We start from the raw sequence: 20,424 nt of genomic DNA, 5'->3' as shown, positions 1-20,424 counted from the left end.
GGATGTTTTTTCTTTTACCTTTAAACTGCTCCAATCTATGAACTATTCTAGGTTACGTTCAACCCAAGCCCTACAACAGAGTTACTAGGCCAGCTGGAGTAGTGAAATGGCAGCATCCACTTAATGAAAAGTATCATTATCTCGGCTACAACTACAATATCAGAGAGGGAGTTCGGGAAGAATTAAGGTGTTTTGTTTGAGAAACAGCTCTTTCATACTGAGCTTATCCTTCTCCCAGTGATCGTCATAAAGACTCTCGTTACTATAACTTTCTAGCGAAATGTCATTTATCAGAGTGAATTTCACCAAAAAAAAAAAAAAAAAACCTGCGGTAACTTAAAATTTCTCTACTGTAGTGGAAAGGATCTCTTAAATCCCCCTCCCTACTACGATCATAAGTTATGTCCACCCAGTTGTTAAGGTGATAAGATTTCCTGAATTGGATGGAGGGCTTCATTCTGCCTCCATAAGGGCCTAAAGCGGGATCCATTAGAGTTCCCAGCTGACAACAGGGTGTCAGGTTGGGATATAATGTGGTGGCCAGGGCACAGCAATGGAGTGGGAGAAGAGGAGGAGGAGAAAGAGAAGAGAAGGGGGTTCCTACTTGGGAACAGTTCCTGTTCCCAAAATGACCCATATTCAGCCTTTTCTTGGAGTCTCAGGTGTAGGACAGGGACACCGCACCCAGCCACACCAGAAAACCCAGCTTTGGTGGGGTTGGGAGGTGGTGGAACTATTGGCAACCGTGAAAGAGGAGGTTAATGGCAGCAGCAATGATGAACCAGGGTCTTTCTCCTTAACTCTTCTAGTAGTATTAGCAGTAATAGCATTTACTAAGTGGTGGGAAATAATACATAGGTTGGAATTAGGTACGATCCCTATCACTCAGAGCACTCCCTACCTAAGAATCTCCTCTCCCCCTTTCTTTCCCTCTCTACCGTTCTCGCTCTTTCCCTATGCTTTCTCCTTTTAGCCATCCCCTCCTTCTCTGCCTGTCCAACTTTTGTGTGTGTCTCTCTCTTTCTCTTTTCTTCCATTCCTTTTCAGCCCTATCCCATCTTGAACCCTGGAGAATCTGGACACTTTATTTTATATCTCATTTGGGATGATCCTTCAATAGTCGTCTTTGGCAGCAAATAAAATGACTAAGGACCACATTTCCAGAACTCAATTTCCTCTATTGCAGTTTGCTTCCTGAGGGAAAGAAGTGAGAAAGTGGTAGCAAGAAGGAGAACAGGAATATTTATCCATTTCTATTGGACAAGTGGGTAAATGGTCCCTATAAGGGTGTAGAACACGAGTTGCAAACTGCATTGGCTAATTGTCCTTTATTCAGTAGCTGCAGGGGTCTACTTAGTGTTTAAAGGGGGCTTCTTGAAAAATCAGCCCCTTTGTAAAAAAAAAAAAATACCATCTGTATCCAACAGTCAAATTAATATCTGTCTTCCTTTTAATTTTCATGCAAAATAACTTTCATGCAAATGAAATCAGAACTGAAACAAACATTTCATCATTTTAATTCATTAAGTTCTCATGAAGGCATATAGAAATAAACCTAATTAACTCCTGCAAATCAAATTCAGATGCAAAGGAGTGAACCGCTTGTAAATCCCTAAAACAAATTTCAGTTTTGCCTAGAAAGCAGTACAAAATATGAATCAATCAGTAACACATTTTTTGTTTGATAACATTAAAAAAGGATAATAATGGGGCTAAGAGTATTTCCCCTTATTTTCTTCCTTCCTCCTCAATCATGCCTTTCCAATTTTCTTTTCTTGCTGCCCTTCCTCTACATCCTCTTTATTTATGGGTATTCAAATCAGGCTCAGTTCTGGGTCCTACGCTCTTCTTGCTCTACATATATTTGCTTGGGAGGTTCATTAGGTAACTTGCCTTCAGCAGTCACCGCTATGCAACAGAATCCCAAATGTGTATCTCTAACCTGACCTCTCGTGCCCTTTACAACCTCCTCTCTCCTCCTCCTCTGGGACATCTTCACCTACAGCATCATTATCACTGTCAACAATATTTACTGAGCACCTATGGGGCCCAGGATACTGTACTAATTAATTAATGATGGCATTTATTAAAGCGCTTACTATGTGCGAAGCACTGTTCTAAGTGCTGGGGAGGTTACAAGGTGATCAGGTCATCCCACATAGGGCTCACAGTCTTAATCCCCATTTTACGGATGAAGTAACTGAGGCACAGAGAAGTGAAGTGACTTGCCTGAAGTCACACGGCTGACAAGTGGCGGAGCCGGAATTTGAACCCATGACCTCTGACTCCCAAGCCCGAGCTCTTTCCACTGAGCCACGCTGCTTCTCTAGGCAGTTAGAGCATACAAAAAAAGTAGAAGACATGATTTCTGCCTTTTAAGGAGCTGGTATATAACCTGCTGTCACCTTCGACTCAGAACTCAATCTGCTTTCTGGGCGGGTCCAAACAGAAGAAGAAAACCACTGAATATTTACGGTAATCAGGGGTCATTTCCCTCACCTATAACAGGAAGCTCCATAAGGACATTCTGGTCTATCATCACCACCATCTTGACTTGCCTCGTCTGCATCTTCATAATCGCTATCTCCAGGATGGCTGAACTGACGGAAATGGACAGGATTTTTTCTGTGAAGTAAGCAGGAGCACAGGAAATATTTTAGAGGATCTTTAGAGCCGCTAAAACGCGGCTTCCAGCAAAATGTCCCGATCTACCGTACTAGATGTTTGTGTCGTTCTGTTGAACTAGTAATTTTATTAACAACTCGTCAGTTCACAACTCTTTGGTTTAGATTGGCACAGGATAGCTTTAGGATGGGTAAAGGACTTCAGGGATCTCTTTGCAAACACCATTTTATAGGCTGTTAAATGCTGAACAAGCATACGAGGCTTTGTAAAGCTAAAAACTTGAAACTACGGCTAATATGCCTGAGTTTCTGGAAACTAATAAGAAGTACTTCAGCATCCACCCAGTTTCTAGGAATATTTGACCACGATACACTCATTTGCGGTAATACAAAATGACAGTTTTTCCAAAAACAACTGAAGATAAGCACTGCGATGGACTAAAATTTAATCCTAAGTTGGAAATTCTGACTAGCCCAGAGACTTTAGGATAATCAACAATTATGCCCGCCCTGATCAAAACAATGAATCAAGAGACCACCAAGAATATATGCAGTTCTATTTTACCTGTAGCAAGTCTTCCCATACATGCAAGGTATTCTGCAATGCTTCTTTTCCTGAGCACTTTGAGTAACAGTTGTGTTTGGAGCTGAACTAGAAGCAACAGGGTCTGGACTTAATAACTCAGGATCGAGGTCTTGGGTCTCAATCTGAGAAGCTTGTGACTGGGATGACTTGTTTTCATGACACTCAGGATTTCCAGAATGTCCCCTTGGGTCTTTACGGTCACTTCTGTCCACCTTACTTGCTTCTGTGCAGGGCTTGCCTCTAGAAGCTCGTCTGTGTTTGGCATCATCACCGTTGGGCTCCCAGTCAAGTCTTGCCAAAGGACTTTCACTTCTTGGTGATTCAGCCTCAGCAGTATTCACCTTGGCTTTATTTACTGTCCCTGCAACTGGTCTAATTACTTCCTTTGTGGGGGGGGAAAAAATGCAAGGCCAATCCTCATCAAGTGCATTTATTAAATTATATTTAACCAGTAATTAATGTGCACACTGAACTGTATGAGATGCTTGGGGAACCTGCAGATGAAGAATAAAATGCAATCCCTGTCCTTGAGAAGCTTGGAGTCTAGCGGAAAAGAGATAAATCGACCAAACCACAATTAAAAGAGGGTGAGACTAGATGATATAAAAGCAAATGAATAAATAAATAACACAAGACCTAATAAATAATTGAGGTCCAACTGGAGATTTTCTTCAAGGAGGGATACGCACTCTTAATGGTGTTTTAGAAAAATGCTATGAACAGCTGTATGTACAGTAGACTAAAGAGGGAAGAGGATGGGAGTGGGCAGGACAGTAAGCCATCATATCATATCCTGTCTGGATTACTGCATCAGCCTCCTTGCTGATCTCCCAGAAATCTGTCTCTCCCCAGTCCATACTTCACTCTGCTGCCCAGATCATTTTTCTACAAAAACAGGGCATGTTTCCCCACTCCTCAAGAAACTCCAGTGGTTGTCCACCTGCCTCCGCATCAAACAAAAACTCCTCACCATTGGCTTTAATCACCTTGTCCCCTCTACCTCATTCACCACTCTCCTACTACAATCCAATCCATACACTTCACTCCTCTAATGCTAGCCTTCTCAATGTGCCTCTATCTCATCCATCTCACCGCTGACCCGTCACCTATGTCCTGACTTTGGCCAGGAACACCCTCCCTCCTCAAATCCAACAAGACAATTACTCTCCTCCCCTTCAAAGCCTTATTGAAGGCCACATTTCCAAGAGGCCTTCCCTGACTAAGCCCCCCTTTCCTCTTCTCCCACTCCCTTCTACATTGCCCTGACTTGCTCCCTCTGTTCATCCTCCCTCTTGGCCCCACAACACTTATGTAAATATCTGTGATATAGTTATATTAATGTCTGTCTCTCCTGCACTAGACTTTAAGCTCGTTGTGGGCAGGGAATGTGTCTGTTTATTGTTGTGTAGTACTATCCCAAGCGCTTAGTACAGTGCTCTGCACACAGTAAGCACTAAATACGAATGAATGAAGGTTGAAGTGAAATTAATGCAGAGATGCATGGAGTGAAGCAAGAAAACTGAGCACAGAAAAAAAAAAAAAGGACATGCAATATGATTTCAAACACCCAAATGGGCCAAAATTCAGCAGTTGTCAAGAGTTCTTTTTGCTTTGTGGTTAAGTATGCTTGGCTATAATTTCCAATGTTCGTTTCAATTTTATCACATTTATAGTGTATACATTCAATTATGCCCCAATTAACCGAACTCCTGGCCAATTGTAATTATCCCCAAGAGGATACCTGAGAAAGGAAAAAAAAAATTACCTCTGTTGAACTGAGACTTCCTTCGAGTTCCTGTTCAACCACTCTTAATTTCTTCCCCTGATCGCTTTCATTTTCTTGAGCATCTTCTAAATCTGATAAAGGCAATCGCTTTCTCCCCTGCAGTTGAGAGACTGGAACATTTCTTCCTTTTCCTTTCTCTTTAGTTACTCCAGTACCTTCCAAAAATAGAAAAAGAGAAATAATCATGAAATGGAGTAATATATATTGTATTAGTTCCTCATTTTTGTTATCTCTACATTATTTATAAAGCTTGTCAAATATTACTGCAGTTTTTAATAGCAAGAGGAAAGAATTTAAAGTTCAGATTGGTCTAAAAATAGATCTACAGTGTGATCACTTTACAATTGAAAAGATCTTAATCCAATAACTAAAATGCACTTCATAATCATTAAGATCCCCATCCCTTAGGCATTAAGATACAATATTTTGTCTGTAGATTAAGACCTAAATGGGACAAGTAACTTCCATATATCGCATCAGTTAAGGAATTCAGTAAGACACGTGACGTGGCTCAGTGGAAAGAGCACGGGCTTTGGAGTCCGAGGTCATGGGTTCAAATCCCTACTCTGCCACTAGTCAGCTGTGAGACTTTGGGAAAGTTACTTAACTTCTCTGGGCCTCAGTTACTTCATCTGTAAAATGGGGATGAAGACTGTGAGCCCCCCCGTGGTCCAACCTGATCGCCTTGTAACCTCCGCAGTGCTCAGAACAGTGCTTTGCACATAGTAAGCGCTTCATAAATCTCATTATTATTATTATTATCATTATTACTATTGTATCATACAATCAGCTCAGACACAATCCCTGTCCTACATAGGGATTGAGGTCTAAGCAGGAGGGAGAACGGTATTTAATCCCCATTTTACAGACGAGGAAACTGAGAAGCTAAGTGCAACTGGTGAAACTGGGATTAGAACCCAGGTCTCCTGAGTGCCAGTCCTATTTTTCTTCCATCAGGCCACATTAATTAACAAGCACACAGAAGGTAATACTAGTAGTAGTAATAGTAGTATTTATTAAGTGCTTACTGCAAGAGTCCTAGCCAGTTTACACATCTCCCAAAGGGTTTAATTTAAACTAAAGTAATAGCTTGCTCAGGATCTTGTCCTGAGCAAATATAATTCAAATATAATTCAAAGCAACACTAAATGTTAACTGTTCTAATAAATCAACATTAATAGTAGGCACTGTTCCTGTCCACCCATCTGAGCTCAGATAGGGGGGCTGTGGAGGACAGTCATGGCACTGGAGAGAAACTTGTAGAGAGGATGAGGAAGCAGTTCTGCACGCTGATCTCCATTTAGCCTTTGCTGTTTGGCTTCCATGGCAGTGCTATTAAGGAAGAGCCAGGGCCACAGAAAATGAGGGAGAGATGGCAGAGAAGAACAGGTGTGAGGTAAGGCAGAGGGGACCTGGAGAACTAGACCACAAATGTACTCTTTCCAATAGACTAATACAGGCCTCTGTCTTTACTTATCTTAAAAAATAAGGCACTTTCTATAGAAAAAGGGAAAGGGGCATAGAAAAGGCTACAAAAAAGGGGGTAAAGGAAGCTAAATGAATAAAGCAAAATGGGGTGCTGATTCCAAATTTCTCCAGAGCTAACTTGACTCTGATCTTAAGATTCAATTGTATTTACTGAGCGCTTACTGTGTGCACAGCACTGTACTATGCGCTTGGGAAGTACAAGATGAGTACCTAAACCTTATGTCAGAATGGAAAAAAAAAAAGAATTATACCACTCTTCCTTTCTAACAGAGTGTGTGTGTGTATATGTGCGTCCGTCCGTCCTTCCATCTGTCCCTTTTGGCCTGTTCTCTCTAGTGAGATTATTTCTGGTCCTCCTTACCCACATCTTAAAGAAAAGTCAAGTGTAGAAACGGAAAGAATGATTTTTCTATATGCCTATTTCTCATGCACCTCCAGGAGGTTTATTTTCTTTTTATTTTGTTTGCCTGGCGGTGCAGAAAGGAGGAGGAGGAATGTCTGGGAAGGCACAGTAATTCTAAAGGCCCCTGGGGATGTCTCGGTGATGAATGGATATTGATTTTTAATACTGTTAGGACAATAAAGATCAGTCCCCGGGAACAGTTAAGAAACTCCATAGGATTTATGATTACATGGTGATGTGCGGTATTCTCCCTTGAAAACTATTAAGAATTTCAGCAAAGGCACCTCAATTCACAAGGAGGAAGGGTAATACATTTTTTGCCATGTAGGTGAGACAGTGTAACTCAACTATGGCTTAACTTCTCCCGGCTGGCTAATTCTGTTTTAAAGAAAAGCGGGTGGTAACCCTCAATTTAAAAAATATTAGAACCTCAGTGTATATTAAGCACTCGCATGCACACATATACACGAAGCTCAACATATTCCAGTCAGTGATTGAGAAAGCAACCTCCCTCTGCCTTCCCCTAGTATCCTCTAGAAGCAGGTTTATGTTTGCTTCAGACAGAAAAATGATTCGGTCCAACCTGCTTTGTGCTGCCATCCTCTCCCCAGCTCCGTCCTTGAGTGCCCCTCAGCAGTGAGCTATGGAGAAATCGGAGCGGGAGCAAAGGGAGTCTCCCCTAGGTGTATCCCGGCTACACCACTTGTCAGCTGTGTGACTTTGGGCAAGTCACTTAACTTCTCTGTGCCTCAGTTACCTCATCTGTAAAATAGGGATGAAGACTGTGAGGCCCCCGTGGGACAACCTGATCACCCTGTAACCTCCCCAGCACTTAGAACAGTGCTTTGCACATACTAAGCACTTAACAAATACCATTATTATTATTATTATTATTATTATTATTATTATGTGGGCCGGGACCAGCTCTGTTCTACCAACCCGGGAAGCAGAGTTGGGCTCACTACAGAGATCAAGCGCTTAGGTCAGACAGGATTAAATACTCTTTTGGGAGAGAGGGAGGAGAAGCCCGTTGTCTTTCGTGAATTATGTTTCTAAGCTGGTAATGCTCCTTAATGAGATTTAATTATGCACACAAGCTGGTGGGTAAAGTTAAAAACTTAATTACCTTGGGCTAAAAGTGGCCCACTTCATTTAAAATGCTCTTACTAGACATATGGTAAAACTTCTGACAAAAAACAACCTAGTACCTAATGTTCAAAATTAAGGGCAAATATTAGCTGAAAATCAAATTAGCTCTTATCCTATCGGCAGCTCTTTATTTTTGTCTTTTCTGAGTGGTAGTTTGCTCTGAAAGGTTTATTAATTTTGGTTCTACATCATTACATTGAACATATGACAGTTTGAATACATTTTCTTCCTCGTGACAACCAGCTATCACCCAGTAGCTATCACCGTCTACTTGTCAGAAGTGCTGATGGAAAATGGCACTTTTTCTTGCGGGGGGTTGTGGGACAGAAATTCGATAATGATCTGGACAGAGATAGTAATGTAAAGCAAGTCATCCTTAAATGCAGCGTGGCATAGTTCCACTGAACTAACTGCAAGCCCATCACCAAATCTCTCTCTAGTCCTAAATCTCCTCTGATCTCCACTCCTGCATCTTCTCTTGCCTCCGAGACATCTCCAATTCGATGGCCTACCAGCATCTCAAATTCAGTATTTCTAAGCCAGAAAGCAACTTTTCCACCTCCGTCAAAAACACCACAGTTCCTCCTATCCCGGAAGCCCATAACCTCTGTGCCATCCTAGACTTTTTGATATCTTTCCACTCTCACATTGTCTACTGTCAAATCCTGTCAGTTTTTCTTACTCACCATCTCCCAGTTCCACCCCTTCCTCTTCACCCAAACTTGTACCATCTTGGTACAAGTTCATAAGAAGTCGTATCAATCAGTCAATGGCATTTATTGAGGTTTACTGTGTGAAGCCCTGTACTAAATGAATGGGAATGTATAACACAACAGAGTTGGTAGGATGCGATTCCCTGCTTACAAGGAGCTTACAGTCAACATGGCTAGAGTATTCACAGCCTCCTCGCTGGTCTCCCAGTTGCCAAGGTTTCTGTGCCTCCACTCTACACTTCTTGTTGCTTCACAGATTATTTTCCTGAAGCGTTGCTCATTCCACATCTCTCCTGCCTTCAAAACCCTCCACTGGCTTTCTGTGTCCCTCTGCATAAAGCAAAATTCCTCACAAAATGCTTCAAACTTCTTCTCTAACTCATCCTATGCCCAGGTGCTCTGAGTAAGTGCACTGGAAAGATCAATAACATACCTGCTCCAGTTAGAGGTATTTACATTTACAGACTACACATTAAAACTCACATATCTATAAGAGAAAGCATGAGATATTGCCTCAAAATTGTAAATAGAAAGATATGATAAAAGGTGGAAACTAATGGATTCCTTTCAACTACTCTAGAGAAGCAGCATGGCTCAATGGAAAGAGCCCAGGCTTTGGAGTCAGAGGTCATGGGTTCAAATCCCGCTCTGCCAGTTGTCAGCTGTATGACTTTGGGCAAGTCACTTGACTTCTCTGTGCCTCAATCAATCAATCAATCGTATTTATTGAGCGCTTACTGTGTGCACAGCACTTTACTAAGTGCTTGGGAAGTACAAGTTGGCAACGTATAGAGACAGTCCCTACCCAACAGTGGGCCTCTGTTACCTCATCTGTAAAATGGGGATTAGACTGTGAGCCCCTCATGGGACAACCTGATGATCTTGTAACCTCCCCAGCACTTAGAACAGTACATAGTAAGCACCTAATAAATGCCATCATTATTATTATTACTCTACAAATTTCTTGGCAGTGGATAAAAACTGCAGTTCACACTTGCACTGTACACTTTGTACTAGCAGAACGGGGGTTGTTTTTGTTCGTTTTTTCAGAAAATGACAAAGCAAGTATTTATTTAAAGATGAGGGAGGGCACAAACTCACCTGTGTTGGTTGGTGTAGTTGAGGGGTTTGGGGTGTTTAGATCTTCCTGCAGCATCCAAGCCGGAAGGATCCGTTTCCTCTGGACAGGGTTTGGCTTAACATTGCTGATTCCCACAAGAGACTGAAGAAGCATCCTTGATTAATACCACAATATCAGTAATGTATCCTTCCCCTTTCCCCTCAAATTCAAACCCATATATTTTAAAAAGCATTATTAGAAAAAAAATCTATCCTCAGCTGATCGGCATTTGCTAAATGTATGCCTGTAGCATCAAGGAATTTCAAAATAACTGTATCTAATGGTACTGGACTCTCTGACTCTTGTCCTTGGAACTTTTAAAAAGACTCATATAAAGCAAGCAGAAGCAGTTCAGTGATAGCAAACACTACTCCTGCAGGGATTTAAGGAGTTAATGGGGGGCAACTGGGATAACCAGGCTTGATATGCGGGTTCCAGATGATGGGGGTGGGGGGGGGGGGGGAAACGGAGCGAACACAGGCTGATCAGCAGAAAGCCCACATAGGCCTAGCTGGGTTACTAATATTTCTACTACTAATAATTGCGTATTAATGAAGCACTTACTAACTGCCAAGCACTATACTAAGCGCTGGAGTAAATACAAGACAATCAGGGTGGACGCAACCCTGTTCCAAATGGGGCTCAGATTCTAAGAGGGAGAACAGGAATTTAGTCCCCATTTTACAGATGAGGAGATTGAGGCACAGCGAAGCTAAGCTGACTTGCCCAAGGTCACACAGCAGGCAAGGTGCAGAGCCAAGATTAGAAGCCAAGTCTCCTGTGCTCTATTATACCACACTGCTTTTCCAGATCTCAATCTACCCATCAATCACTAGTATTTACTGAGAGCAGTTCACACTTGCGTTATGCAGTCTGTACAGTGAAGAACGCTGTTCTAAGCACTTGGAAGAGAGTACAAGAGAAATTTACAGTCACGTTCCCTGCCCATAATGAGCTTACCTCATTTGGTGTTTTTTTTTTATGGAGCCCTGATACTCCAAACAGGATCTGAGCTGAGGATAAACTGGAAGCAGCTTAGGCCTCGCTTCCAGAAGGCACAGTATGTATTTGCAGTAGATGGTGGTGGTTTGCTTATGGTCTGGTTTGGCAACAGGACACTGTGGTCCAGAGCCAGACCTAGCCCTGGACTTCTGACCTGTGTGAAGGCAAGTTACTGTGGCCAGATGGGCACCCCCTATTCAGGAGATAAATCCAGCTAATTGTCTAAAATAAAGGTAATTCCCAAAGTCAGTAGTCTGACCCTCTCCTGCTTGCAACCTAAGTAGTTATGTTCATTAAAAAGGTGGATGTCTGTTACCTATTAGGAAATCAGATATACATTGGTCAAGGAAAAGATATAAATGTTGTTCTGTAGGTTGATGTAATCGCTAAGAATTGGCCAAACCTAGGCAAAGACACAGGGATAAAAGTTAACAGGTCTGCATCCCCAGACACCCTCCTTGGATGCCTTGTGTATAATTCTGCTAGTCACTTCTGACTCCAAGTCAGAAGGTAAGTTAAGTCTCTTATGGGTTTCCTCCAAGAAGACTACCAGGGACATGTAGAAACAGGTTCAAGAACTACACACTCCCCTAATGTAGAGACAGCTTAATGGATAAGGCCAGCTACAGAAGTATACCCACCTCACTGACAAGGTTGGTTCGTTCTTTGCTAAGCACTGGGGTGGACACAAGATAATCAGATCAGATACAGTCTCACATGGTGCTCAAAATCCAAGTGGCAGCTAGCATAGGTATTAGAATAATAATAATAATAATGATGGCATTTATTGATGGCGCTTACTGTGTGCAAAGCACTGTTCTAGGGTATCATATTACCATTTTATCAGTGAGGAAACTGAGGCACAGAGAGGTGTAGTGACTTGCCCAAAGCCATACAGCAGATTAGTAAAGGAGCTGTGAACAGAACCCAGATCTCTTCACTCCCAGGTCCTTGCTCTTTCCACTAGGCACACTGCTCCCAAGATGAATTCCTTATTCCCAAGCTTAGCAGTCCCTTTCTCATCACCAGGGGAGAACAGCCAGTACAAGACAATGGACAAAACCCAACAAGACAATCTTGGACCACATTCACTTAACACGGTTACTCTGAAATCAGGTCCACTTTGGATCTGACCCCACTTTTCTTGTCAGCTCCCAAATCCCGGTTCCCATACCATGGTAGAATTGCGATCAAATGTCAAATGCTCTCACCAAACTATTAGAGGCCGTTTCTTCTGTCCCCTGGAGCCCTGAAGGTGCTTTCTTAGCAGAACTTTTACCGCAAGACAAGGATGACTCCACCCGAGAAGGACCAGATGACAGGCTAATAGGCAAGTTATTTAAGGGGGATCCAGGCGCATCATTCAGTAGGTCATCTTCATCAAGGATCGGACTGTTTCTGTTAAATGAAAATGCATTTATAAACATCGATTTCAGAAGCATATACCGAAATGTATGTTATTGTAGCCAAACTTTACTCTTCATCCTCCCTCCCAAACCTCCTCTATTCCTAACTTTCCACCGCGGTAGACCACATCATCACTCACACTGGCTTACAAATTCACAATCTTGACCTGCCAAAGGCTCTTCCTTGATAATATTCCTCCTTCCCCTCCTCCCTTATAATCACCACCTGGTCCTGATCGATTAATTAATCAATCATATTTGAGTGTTTACTGTGTGCAGAGCGCTCTACTAAGTGCCTGAGAGAGTACAACCCAACAGTAAGGAGTCCTCCTCCAAGAGGCCTTCCCCAAATAAGCCCTCTTTTCCCCGTTTCACTCTCCCTTCCCTGATATCTATGCACTTCAATCTGTGACCTTGGGACATTTGATATCTGCGCCATTCACAACCCCACAGCACCTATACACGTATCTTTAAATTACAGATTATAAATTACTTATTTATGCATATTAATCTCTGTCTCTCCCTTTAGACTGTAAGCTTGTTATGGGAAGGGAACGTGTCTGCTAATTCTGGTGTATCGTACTCTCCTGAGCAGTTAATACAGTGCTCTGCACATAGTAAGTGCTCAATAAATACGATTGATTGATTGAACAATATAATAGACACATTCTCTGCCCACATCTCACCTCCCAGGTGGACCTTTCTAATAGCCTCTTTTAATGCAAAACATCTATTAAAAATGCCAGAGGATACCATTCCCCTCCTCAAAAGTCTCTATTGGTTCCCCATTGCTTTTCTCATAAAACAAAAATTCCTGAGCATCAATCAATGAATTAAGAGTCTTTAAGTGCCTCCAAGGGATTAAACCTCTGTTAAGTGCATGAGAAAGTACAACAGTACAAGACACAAATTAGAAAGGTATAGAATTCAGAGACCAGAGCTTGTTTCAACAAATTTCCTCTTGCTTTACCTGCACGAGTCCCAACCTCCATTCCCAAATCTGAACACCTATTTGCTAAAATAGGGCAACCTAAATTAAATCCAAACTGCTTCAGATTTCTGTAGCACAAAGTTGTGAGGATGTTCAGAACCTAGATAATGGCAGCATGAATTGACTGTGTTGAATCTTAAAATATACTCCCAAAATGTGCTGCTTTATTTTTAGATCTGCTATAGCCTGTGCTAAAAAGCAGTCTCTGCATACACGGGTAATTTCTCCAAAATAAGAGAAACCTCATAAAACACACATTAAAGTGTTTTAAAATTGCTCCAAAGAGCTTACAGTTCATATTCCTTATCTTACTCAGAGAGCTCTTCTTTAGTAGAGGTAGAATTATTGAAATCTTGCCTTAAAGAGAAACTGCATCATTGTCTCTATCTTGAACAATGCCAAATGTATATGCCCTACCTTTCCTCCAACACCACACCATTTTACCCTCCTACCCCGATAGGTGTGTGTTGTCAGAAGAATGTTTCTTAATTCCTCAACAGCATTCTAGCTCCAACGCACAATGAAAACACAAGCTATCTCAGAATGGCTTAAATCTAGAAATATCGTGGTGCCTCACTGAAATTTCTAATCCGATCAAATGATTTTTCCTTTGTTTCAAGAGATGGATTACTAGTCATATTAAAGGATAACTTATACTTAAAAAATGATCAGTAACAGAAGGTTTCATCCCCAAGGCTCAAATACCAATGGTTTTTGCTCCACATCCAATGCCTTAGATTTTTTTTAAAAAAATAAAATAATAATCAATTATTACAGCCAGCTTCAAAGCTAAAATGCCACCTGTATCTCTCATACGTTAACTATCACGTAGGTTAGCGTTCCCCCAAACCACCTTCCTAAATACACGGTAGCGAAAGTCTAAATCAAATTTTTGGTAAGCTTTAATGGAACCCTTGATGTTATTCTGTTCTTTTTTACTGTGATTCAAAAGAGAGTTGGTTTCTTAAGGCTTCTTGTAAATTGCTTAATGAAACAGGGTAATTGTATTTTACAACAATTTGATTTCAACTGAATTCAGCTACTGATGGTTGACTCAGTTTTCTCTATTGTATCGAATAGAATGTTTCCTAACCAGCAGGGAATCTCAACAGGCCCTAAGTTTATGTAAGAAAGCTAGCAATCAGCACACACAAATTGCTTAAACATCTACTGGCATTAAGGTTTCAATGTAAGGAGTATACTCCTAAATTTAAGAAAAAAATATGAAATTTCTGAACCTTTCTGCAAGGATATAAAACTAAAAGGAAATAAAAACTGGGCAATTCATCTGAATGTCTGTTCTCAAATGAAACTTGTCCAGGATTGCATGTGTTTTGTAATAAGCCCTCAACCAAAATCTTTTTTTAAGTTGTTTTTGACCCAGTAAGCTAACTTTTTAAATGACAAAATATAAAATATTTTCACCTTACAAAGTCAGAGGTGGCTATTATTTAAACTACCTAATTTGGTGAGAGCACCACACAAGATCAAGAGAGAAAGAGGAGGACCTACAATGAAGAGTCCTAGACAAACTGCCCACAGACCCACAGTTCTCTGGCCCATCTCACAAGAAGTCCTTCTGTAACATGCTAGAGAAGGAAATGGGCACGATGAAGGCTTTTGTTGTTTCTGGGAGAGGTTTCTGTAGATGTTCTAAGTTTCAGCAGCCAACAGTAGGGGAATTAACAAAGGTGCCTGGAAAAGATAAGTGCAAGGGGGAAATATTACCTTTTTTTTTTTTAAAGTGTATTTGTTAAGTGCTTAGTATGTGCCAGGCACTGGCACTAAGCTCTGGGGTAGAGACAAGATGATCAGGTTGAACACAGTTCCCGTCCCAAATAGGGCTCACAGTTTTAATCCCCATTTTACAGATGAGGTAACAGAGAAGCTCAGTGACTTGCCAAAGGTCACAGAGCAGACAAATGGCAAAGCTAGGGACCCCCAGGCCCCTGCTCTTTCCACTAGGTTCATGCTGCTTCTCTTTCTAACTTCTTCCCTCCCTCATCCCTCCATTTCCTGCAGCCCCTCAAATTTTGGGAATAATAAGGTCAGGGAGACAAAAGGAAAAAAAAAAAAAAGGAGAAAGGGAAGGGTTAAACTCCAGGTCTGAAGATAAGGGTTTGAAGTTACAATGGATGTGTTATGGATTAATGTATAATTTCCTAGATTTACCTATTCCTTATTCTATGAATTCTTTTTGTCCTGAAAAGAAGAGCTAGAAAATCATCCTAAGGAATGAGGTTGTCACGCATTTAATACCAAAAGATACAGAGGTTCCAGGATGCCTAAGGAAAGGTTGTTCACTACAATCACCATTTTACTTTTCCCTCCTTGGCTTCACTAGATTAACTTCTTAAAATTGCCTTTTTCATTAATATATTACAAAACTTTAATTTCTAAATTCAGAAGTCTAGCACACCAAGATAAAAAAAAAAAAAGTCACCGAGCTAAATTCCACTTAAAGGCAGAAGTAACTTCAGGAGTATTTATGAACCAATCAGCTTAGTTGAGCAACTGCAAAACTAACAGTATTATTTATTGCCCTCACTTCCGAATATTCTTACCTTAAAGTGCATTCCGTTTGCGAGTGTGTAGAGAGAACCCGGAAAATATATTTATCTATTAACAGGGAAAAACGATCTCCATGATTCAACCAATGCCACTCATTTGCTTCCAACGGCAATAGCTGGCTCTCTTCAGAAGCCTGACGAAAACAAGGATTACTGTGGGTCTGCCAAACAAAAAGAAAAAATAAAGGATACGCTACAGTATCTTGTCAAAGGATGGATGTGGCTTAGAAGTACAACAAATTACAAATAACAGCTGACCCAGAAAGTTGTGAGAGTCCAATACCCAAAAGAAAATGTACTTCAGTCAGAACACAAGACTGAGCCCACTGTTGCGTAGGGACTGTCTCTATATGTTGCCAACTTGTACTTCCCAAGTGCTTAGTACAGTGCTCTGCACACAGTAAGCGCTCAATAAATACGATTGATGATGATGTTCAGCACCATCTGCGTATCAGTAAGTCCAGGGCTGGGTTAAGGGAGGGGCCCATGGGGCTGGAGCCCAGGGGTCTCCAGCTAAGGTGTGGGGAGGGGGAGATAGGACCCCAAGCACCCCACACTATGGTTTCCAGCCAAGTAACCTGCCTTCATCGCTCCAGCCCCCAGTTAAGCCTCTCTTCTCAATCCCGATGGCACCCTTTCCCTCCAATCGCTCACCATCTTGAGGAGGCCTCTCCGGCCCCTTCTCCCTGTAGCAATGACCAGTTGGCAGGGACAGCATGTGAGGGGCTAGCAGGGGTCATTGTTGCTGCCACGCAGGGAGTCACAATTCCCACCAAACCACCAGCACAACCAAGGGAGAGGCTCTGTGGATGCTATTCAGTTGGACCTGGGACGAGATGCCAATGCCATCGTTCACATTGTGACCTAATCATGTCGCCTGTTACAAGGGCCCCTACAAAATCCATTAATCCCAGGCCCATGTGAGGGTTAACAGGCCCTGACTAAACCGTTACAATTTAGAGAAAAAATATCTATACAGTTCAACAGGGTATTATTCCATATGCCATAACCTTTTTCTGAGCATGGTCTCTGGTCCTACTCGCAAGGCCCTTTGGACCTGGGCCATTTTCATTTGCATAATCTACAACAGACCGTGTCTAAGATTTTTTGTCCTTCTGCATCATCGTCATCATCCCTAACCTGATGACCCCTTGAACAGGTTCATAACAAGCGCAGGCTCCCTTAAATGAACCTCGGCAGGTAGGCGTTACCTCCCACAGCACACCTGCTGATCAGGTGTGCCCAGATCAGATGGTTTCTTAAAGGATGGGAATGAAAAATCACATTCGAGTTTGACTGTAAATTCCTTGAGCACAGGGAGCATATCTAACAACTCTTTTTCTTCTCCCAAGTGCTTAGTTTGACATATGGTAAGCACTCAATAAATATCAACCACTGATCCATTCTACCTACCCCAGTGCTTGGCATAGTACTTGGCACTTAGTAAGAGCTTAACAAAAACCACAATTACCATTATTATTATTATTATTGTATTTGTTTAAGCATTTACTATGTGTCAAGCACTGTTCTAAGCGCTGGGGTAGATACCAATTAATTAGGTTGGGCGTCGTCCCTGTCCCACTTGGGATTCACAGTTTAAGAGGGCAAACAAGGGAGACAGACATTTTATTATTATTGTTATTATTATTACTACCCTACGGACAGTGTGCCCTCAAAAAAGATGTTAGGAGAAGCCTAATTGTGGGTTTAAGTAAGGCAAATTATCTCTGGGGTGAATGAGTACCAAACCAGAAAAAGGAAGTCCTTCTTGGATTAGTTTGTGATTGCTGAACAACTACTGGCTGCAATGAAAACCTTAGTAAAAACCAGTAATTTGTTTGAAAGCAAAGGAGTCTGTGTAATGTAGAATGTGGAATCTACCAATTCAGAGACTTGCTATCATGCGGAGAGTGGAATTATGACATCCTTTCAAACCTCAGCAGGCAGCCCTTAGGAAACGGGGCTGGCTAGCTCAATGCCAGATGCTTCCTGTGCCTATCGGAGGATCCCAAACCGGGGGTAACCTCAGGGTACACTAGTGTGCCCTAATGTAGTTCCTGGCTTTTAGATGGCCACTCTGGGGTTACCTTTAGCGGCTGATCTTAAAAATGACTGGAAAGCTCTAGGGAAATGGGCATTAACGATGAAATGGATACCTTACTAGATTTTGTATAAATCGAGGTTGAAACCAACATTGCCTGGTGGAAAGAGCATGGGACTCAGAGTCAGGAAATCTGGGTTTTGGTCCCGACTTCACCACTTGCCTGCTGTGTGGCCTCAGGGTATCACAACTTCTCTGTGCCTCAATTTTGTCATCTGTAAAATGGGGATAAAATACCTTTCCTCCTTCCCTCATAAAATGTGAGCCCCCAAGTGGGACAGGAATTGGGTCTAATCTGATTATCTTCTATCTACGTCGGTGCTTGTACGTATTTACTATTCCATTTATTTTGTTAATGATGCGCATATAACTTTAATTCTGTTTGTTTTGACGATTTTGACACCCGTCTACATGTTTTGTTTTGTTGTCTGTCGCCCCCTTCTAGACTGGGAGCCCGTTGTTGGGTAGGGACCGTCTCTATATGTTGCCAACTTGGACTTCCCAAGTGCTTAGTACAGTGCTCTGCACACAGTAAGCGCTCAATAAATACAACTGATTGATTGATTGCTTAGTACAGTACTTAGAACACAGTAGGTGCTTAATAAATTCCATCATTAACTGAGACCGATAAAACAACCCAGGCATTCAGAAGTGACTGATGGGTGACTGACAGCAGCTAGGGGCATGGCATGATAGGGAAGCAGATGTGAAGGTTTTCTGGAACCAGTTGTCTTTGGTTAAAATGGTCCTCAGCTAAAAACACTCCTTCAACCTCTCCTAAGAATTCATCCCCAATGCAAAGCAAGACACACACTTACAACTTTGATCATTCAGCTCTACAATACTTTGCACACATTTCCTCTCAAGAGAGAAAAGGAGAGAGTCATTAGATAGTTTAGTATTATAGAAACTGCTCCCTGAATGACATTACAATAGGAATACAGAATTTGAATCTATTTTTATTTGAACGGCACGTCTTTCCAAACACTTGCGTCAAAAAAAAACACCTTCCTGATACCAAAAGAAAAATGCATTTGAGGTGAACTGTAAATATTAAAAGAACATGTATGGAACTACTGCAGATGGGCAGAGCAAGAGTAACAAGGCCAGACTGAAAGGAAGTTTTCACTGCCAGGAAGAATCCTTTCCTGGCATATGATCACGCTTTCTAGGAAGAATAAACATTGGCCAAGACCACAGGGGACAAAACCAACAACCACTGGAAAAAATACTGGAGGATCCAAGTGTGTATTTACTTATTCATTTATTTTGTACAAAACAACTTCTTTTCCATGAAGCAAAAAGAAGAACTGCAGCTAATTTTTGTCATAGCTAAGCAGATCGGCTAACGCTAGACTTAGGCTGTAGAGAGGGTCTGTTTTTCTGGGAAATTGGGTTGTGGGGGCATTCTCCTGATTAGCTTGGGCATCCACTCTTACTTGCAAGTTGCACACAGGTTTTTTTTTCCCCAAAAGGATTTACAATTTAGAGTTGATCTCCGTGGAGTAGCCAGGACCTATAAGGAGAAGGTCTTTGAAGGGGAAGTTAGGTTTAAGTAAGCAGATAAACTCTCACTGGAATCCTGCCTTTTCCTACTAAAAGACAAAGCAGATTACATAGGTGCAATAGTTCTCCTCAAGTCAGGGTCGATCTCTCCCATCCCAGAGGACTGGTTCTCGGCTTAACCCAACTCTCCCTCCTCTGCCAGCTTCTCTGACTGATGGCAGGGAACAGCATGTAGACACTCAGAATACCACGAGACAAAAGACGCATTTTTTTTCCCATAAAAAAGCCATTTCCTTTCCTTGAACACAAAGCTTTAGGGAAATGAACGTTAACCATGAAATGGATACCATACTAAATTCTGTATAAATCGAGGTTGAAACCAACACGAAACGGAAACTGCACAAGAATAAAAACACTCAGTGAATTAGAAAAAAAAAATATTCATTCTTTCATTCAATCGTATTTATTGAGAGCTTAATGTGTGCCGAGCGCTGTACTAAGCACTTGGGAAGTACAAGTTGGCAACATACAGAGGCGGTCCCTACCCAACAACGGGCTCACAGTCTAGAAGGGGGAGACAGACAACAGAACAAAACATGTGAACAGGTGTCAAGTCACCGGAATAAATAAAAATAAAGCTAGATGCACATCATTAACAAAATAAATAGAATAGTAAATATGTACAAGTAAAATAGAGTAATAAATCTGTACGAACATATATACAGGTGCTGTGGGGAGGGGATGGAGGCAGGGCAGGGGGGATGGAGAGGAGGAGAGGAAAAAGGGGGCTCAGTCTAGGAAGGCCTCCTGGAGGAGGTGAGCTCTCAGTAGGACTTTGAAGGGGGGAAGAGAGCTAGCTTGGCGGATGTGCGGAGGTGCAAAATTAGCCCCATTTCAACTACTGGAGCTATTTGGACACTTGCTTAGCCCTAATGTTGAGGACCCTGTTAGACTGTCCCTTTGTCATCTGTTCAATCTG

General features: G+C 41.8%; 2 protein-coding genes across 3 annotated transcripts in view; one reads left to right on the top strand and one right to left on the bottom strand.

The window, feature by feature from the left end:
- Positions 1-20,424, top strand: part of FBXO48 (F-box protein 48) — a 57,802-nt gene that overhangs the window by 24,087 nt on the left and 13,291 nt on the right. The window lies entirely within an intron of this gene.
- APLF (aprataxin and PNKP like factor) overlaps positions 1-20,424 on the bottom strand; it is a 35,403-nt gene that overhangs the window by 9,622 nt on the left and 5,357 nt on the right. The window contains exons 1-7 of one of the 2 annotated variants that reach the window (XM_038751443.1): positions 16,493-16,583; positions 15,833-15,999; positions 12,083-12,269; positions 9,851-9,971; positions 4,976-5,151; positions 3,190-3,593; positions 2,500-2,625 (exon numbers count right to left, since the gene is read on the bottom strand). In XM_038751443.1, coding sequence (XP_038607371.1) covers positions 2,500-2,625; positions 3,190-3,593; positions 4,976-5,151; positions 9,851-9,971; positions 12,083-12,269; positions 15,833-15,999; positions 16,493-16,495 — 1,184 coding nt within the window. In that variant the 5' untranslated portion in view covers positions 16,496-16,583. Of the gene's footprint in view, positions 1-2,499; positions 2,626-3,189; positions 3,594-4,975; positions 5,152-9,850; positions 9,972-12,082; positions 12,270-15,832; positions 16,000-16,492; positions 16,584-20,424 lie in introns of those variants that run through there. The other variant, XM_038751442.1, reaches the window with a different exon arrangement.

Source organism: Tachyglossus aculeatus, chromosome 9 (assembly GCF_015852505.1).
Source record: "Tachyglossus aculeatus isolate mTacAcu1 chromosome 9, mTacAcu1.pri, whole genome shotgun sequence".
NCBI classification, from domain to species: Eukaryota; Metazoa; Chordata; class Mammalia; order Monotremata; family Tachyglossidae; genus Tachyglossus; species Tachyglossus aculeatus.
Note: the sequence above shows the minus strand (reverse complement) of the source record. Positions and strands in the feature narration are given on the sequence as shown.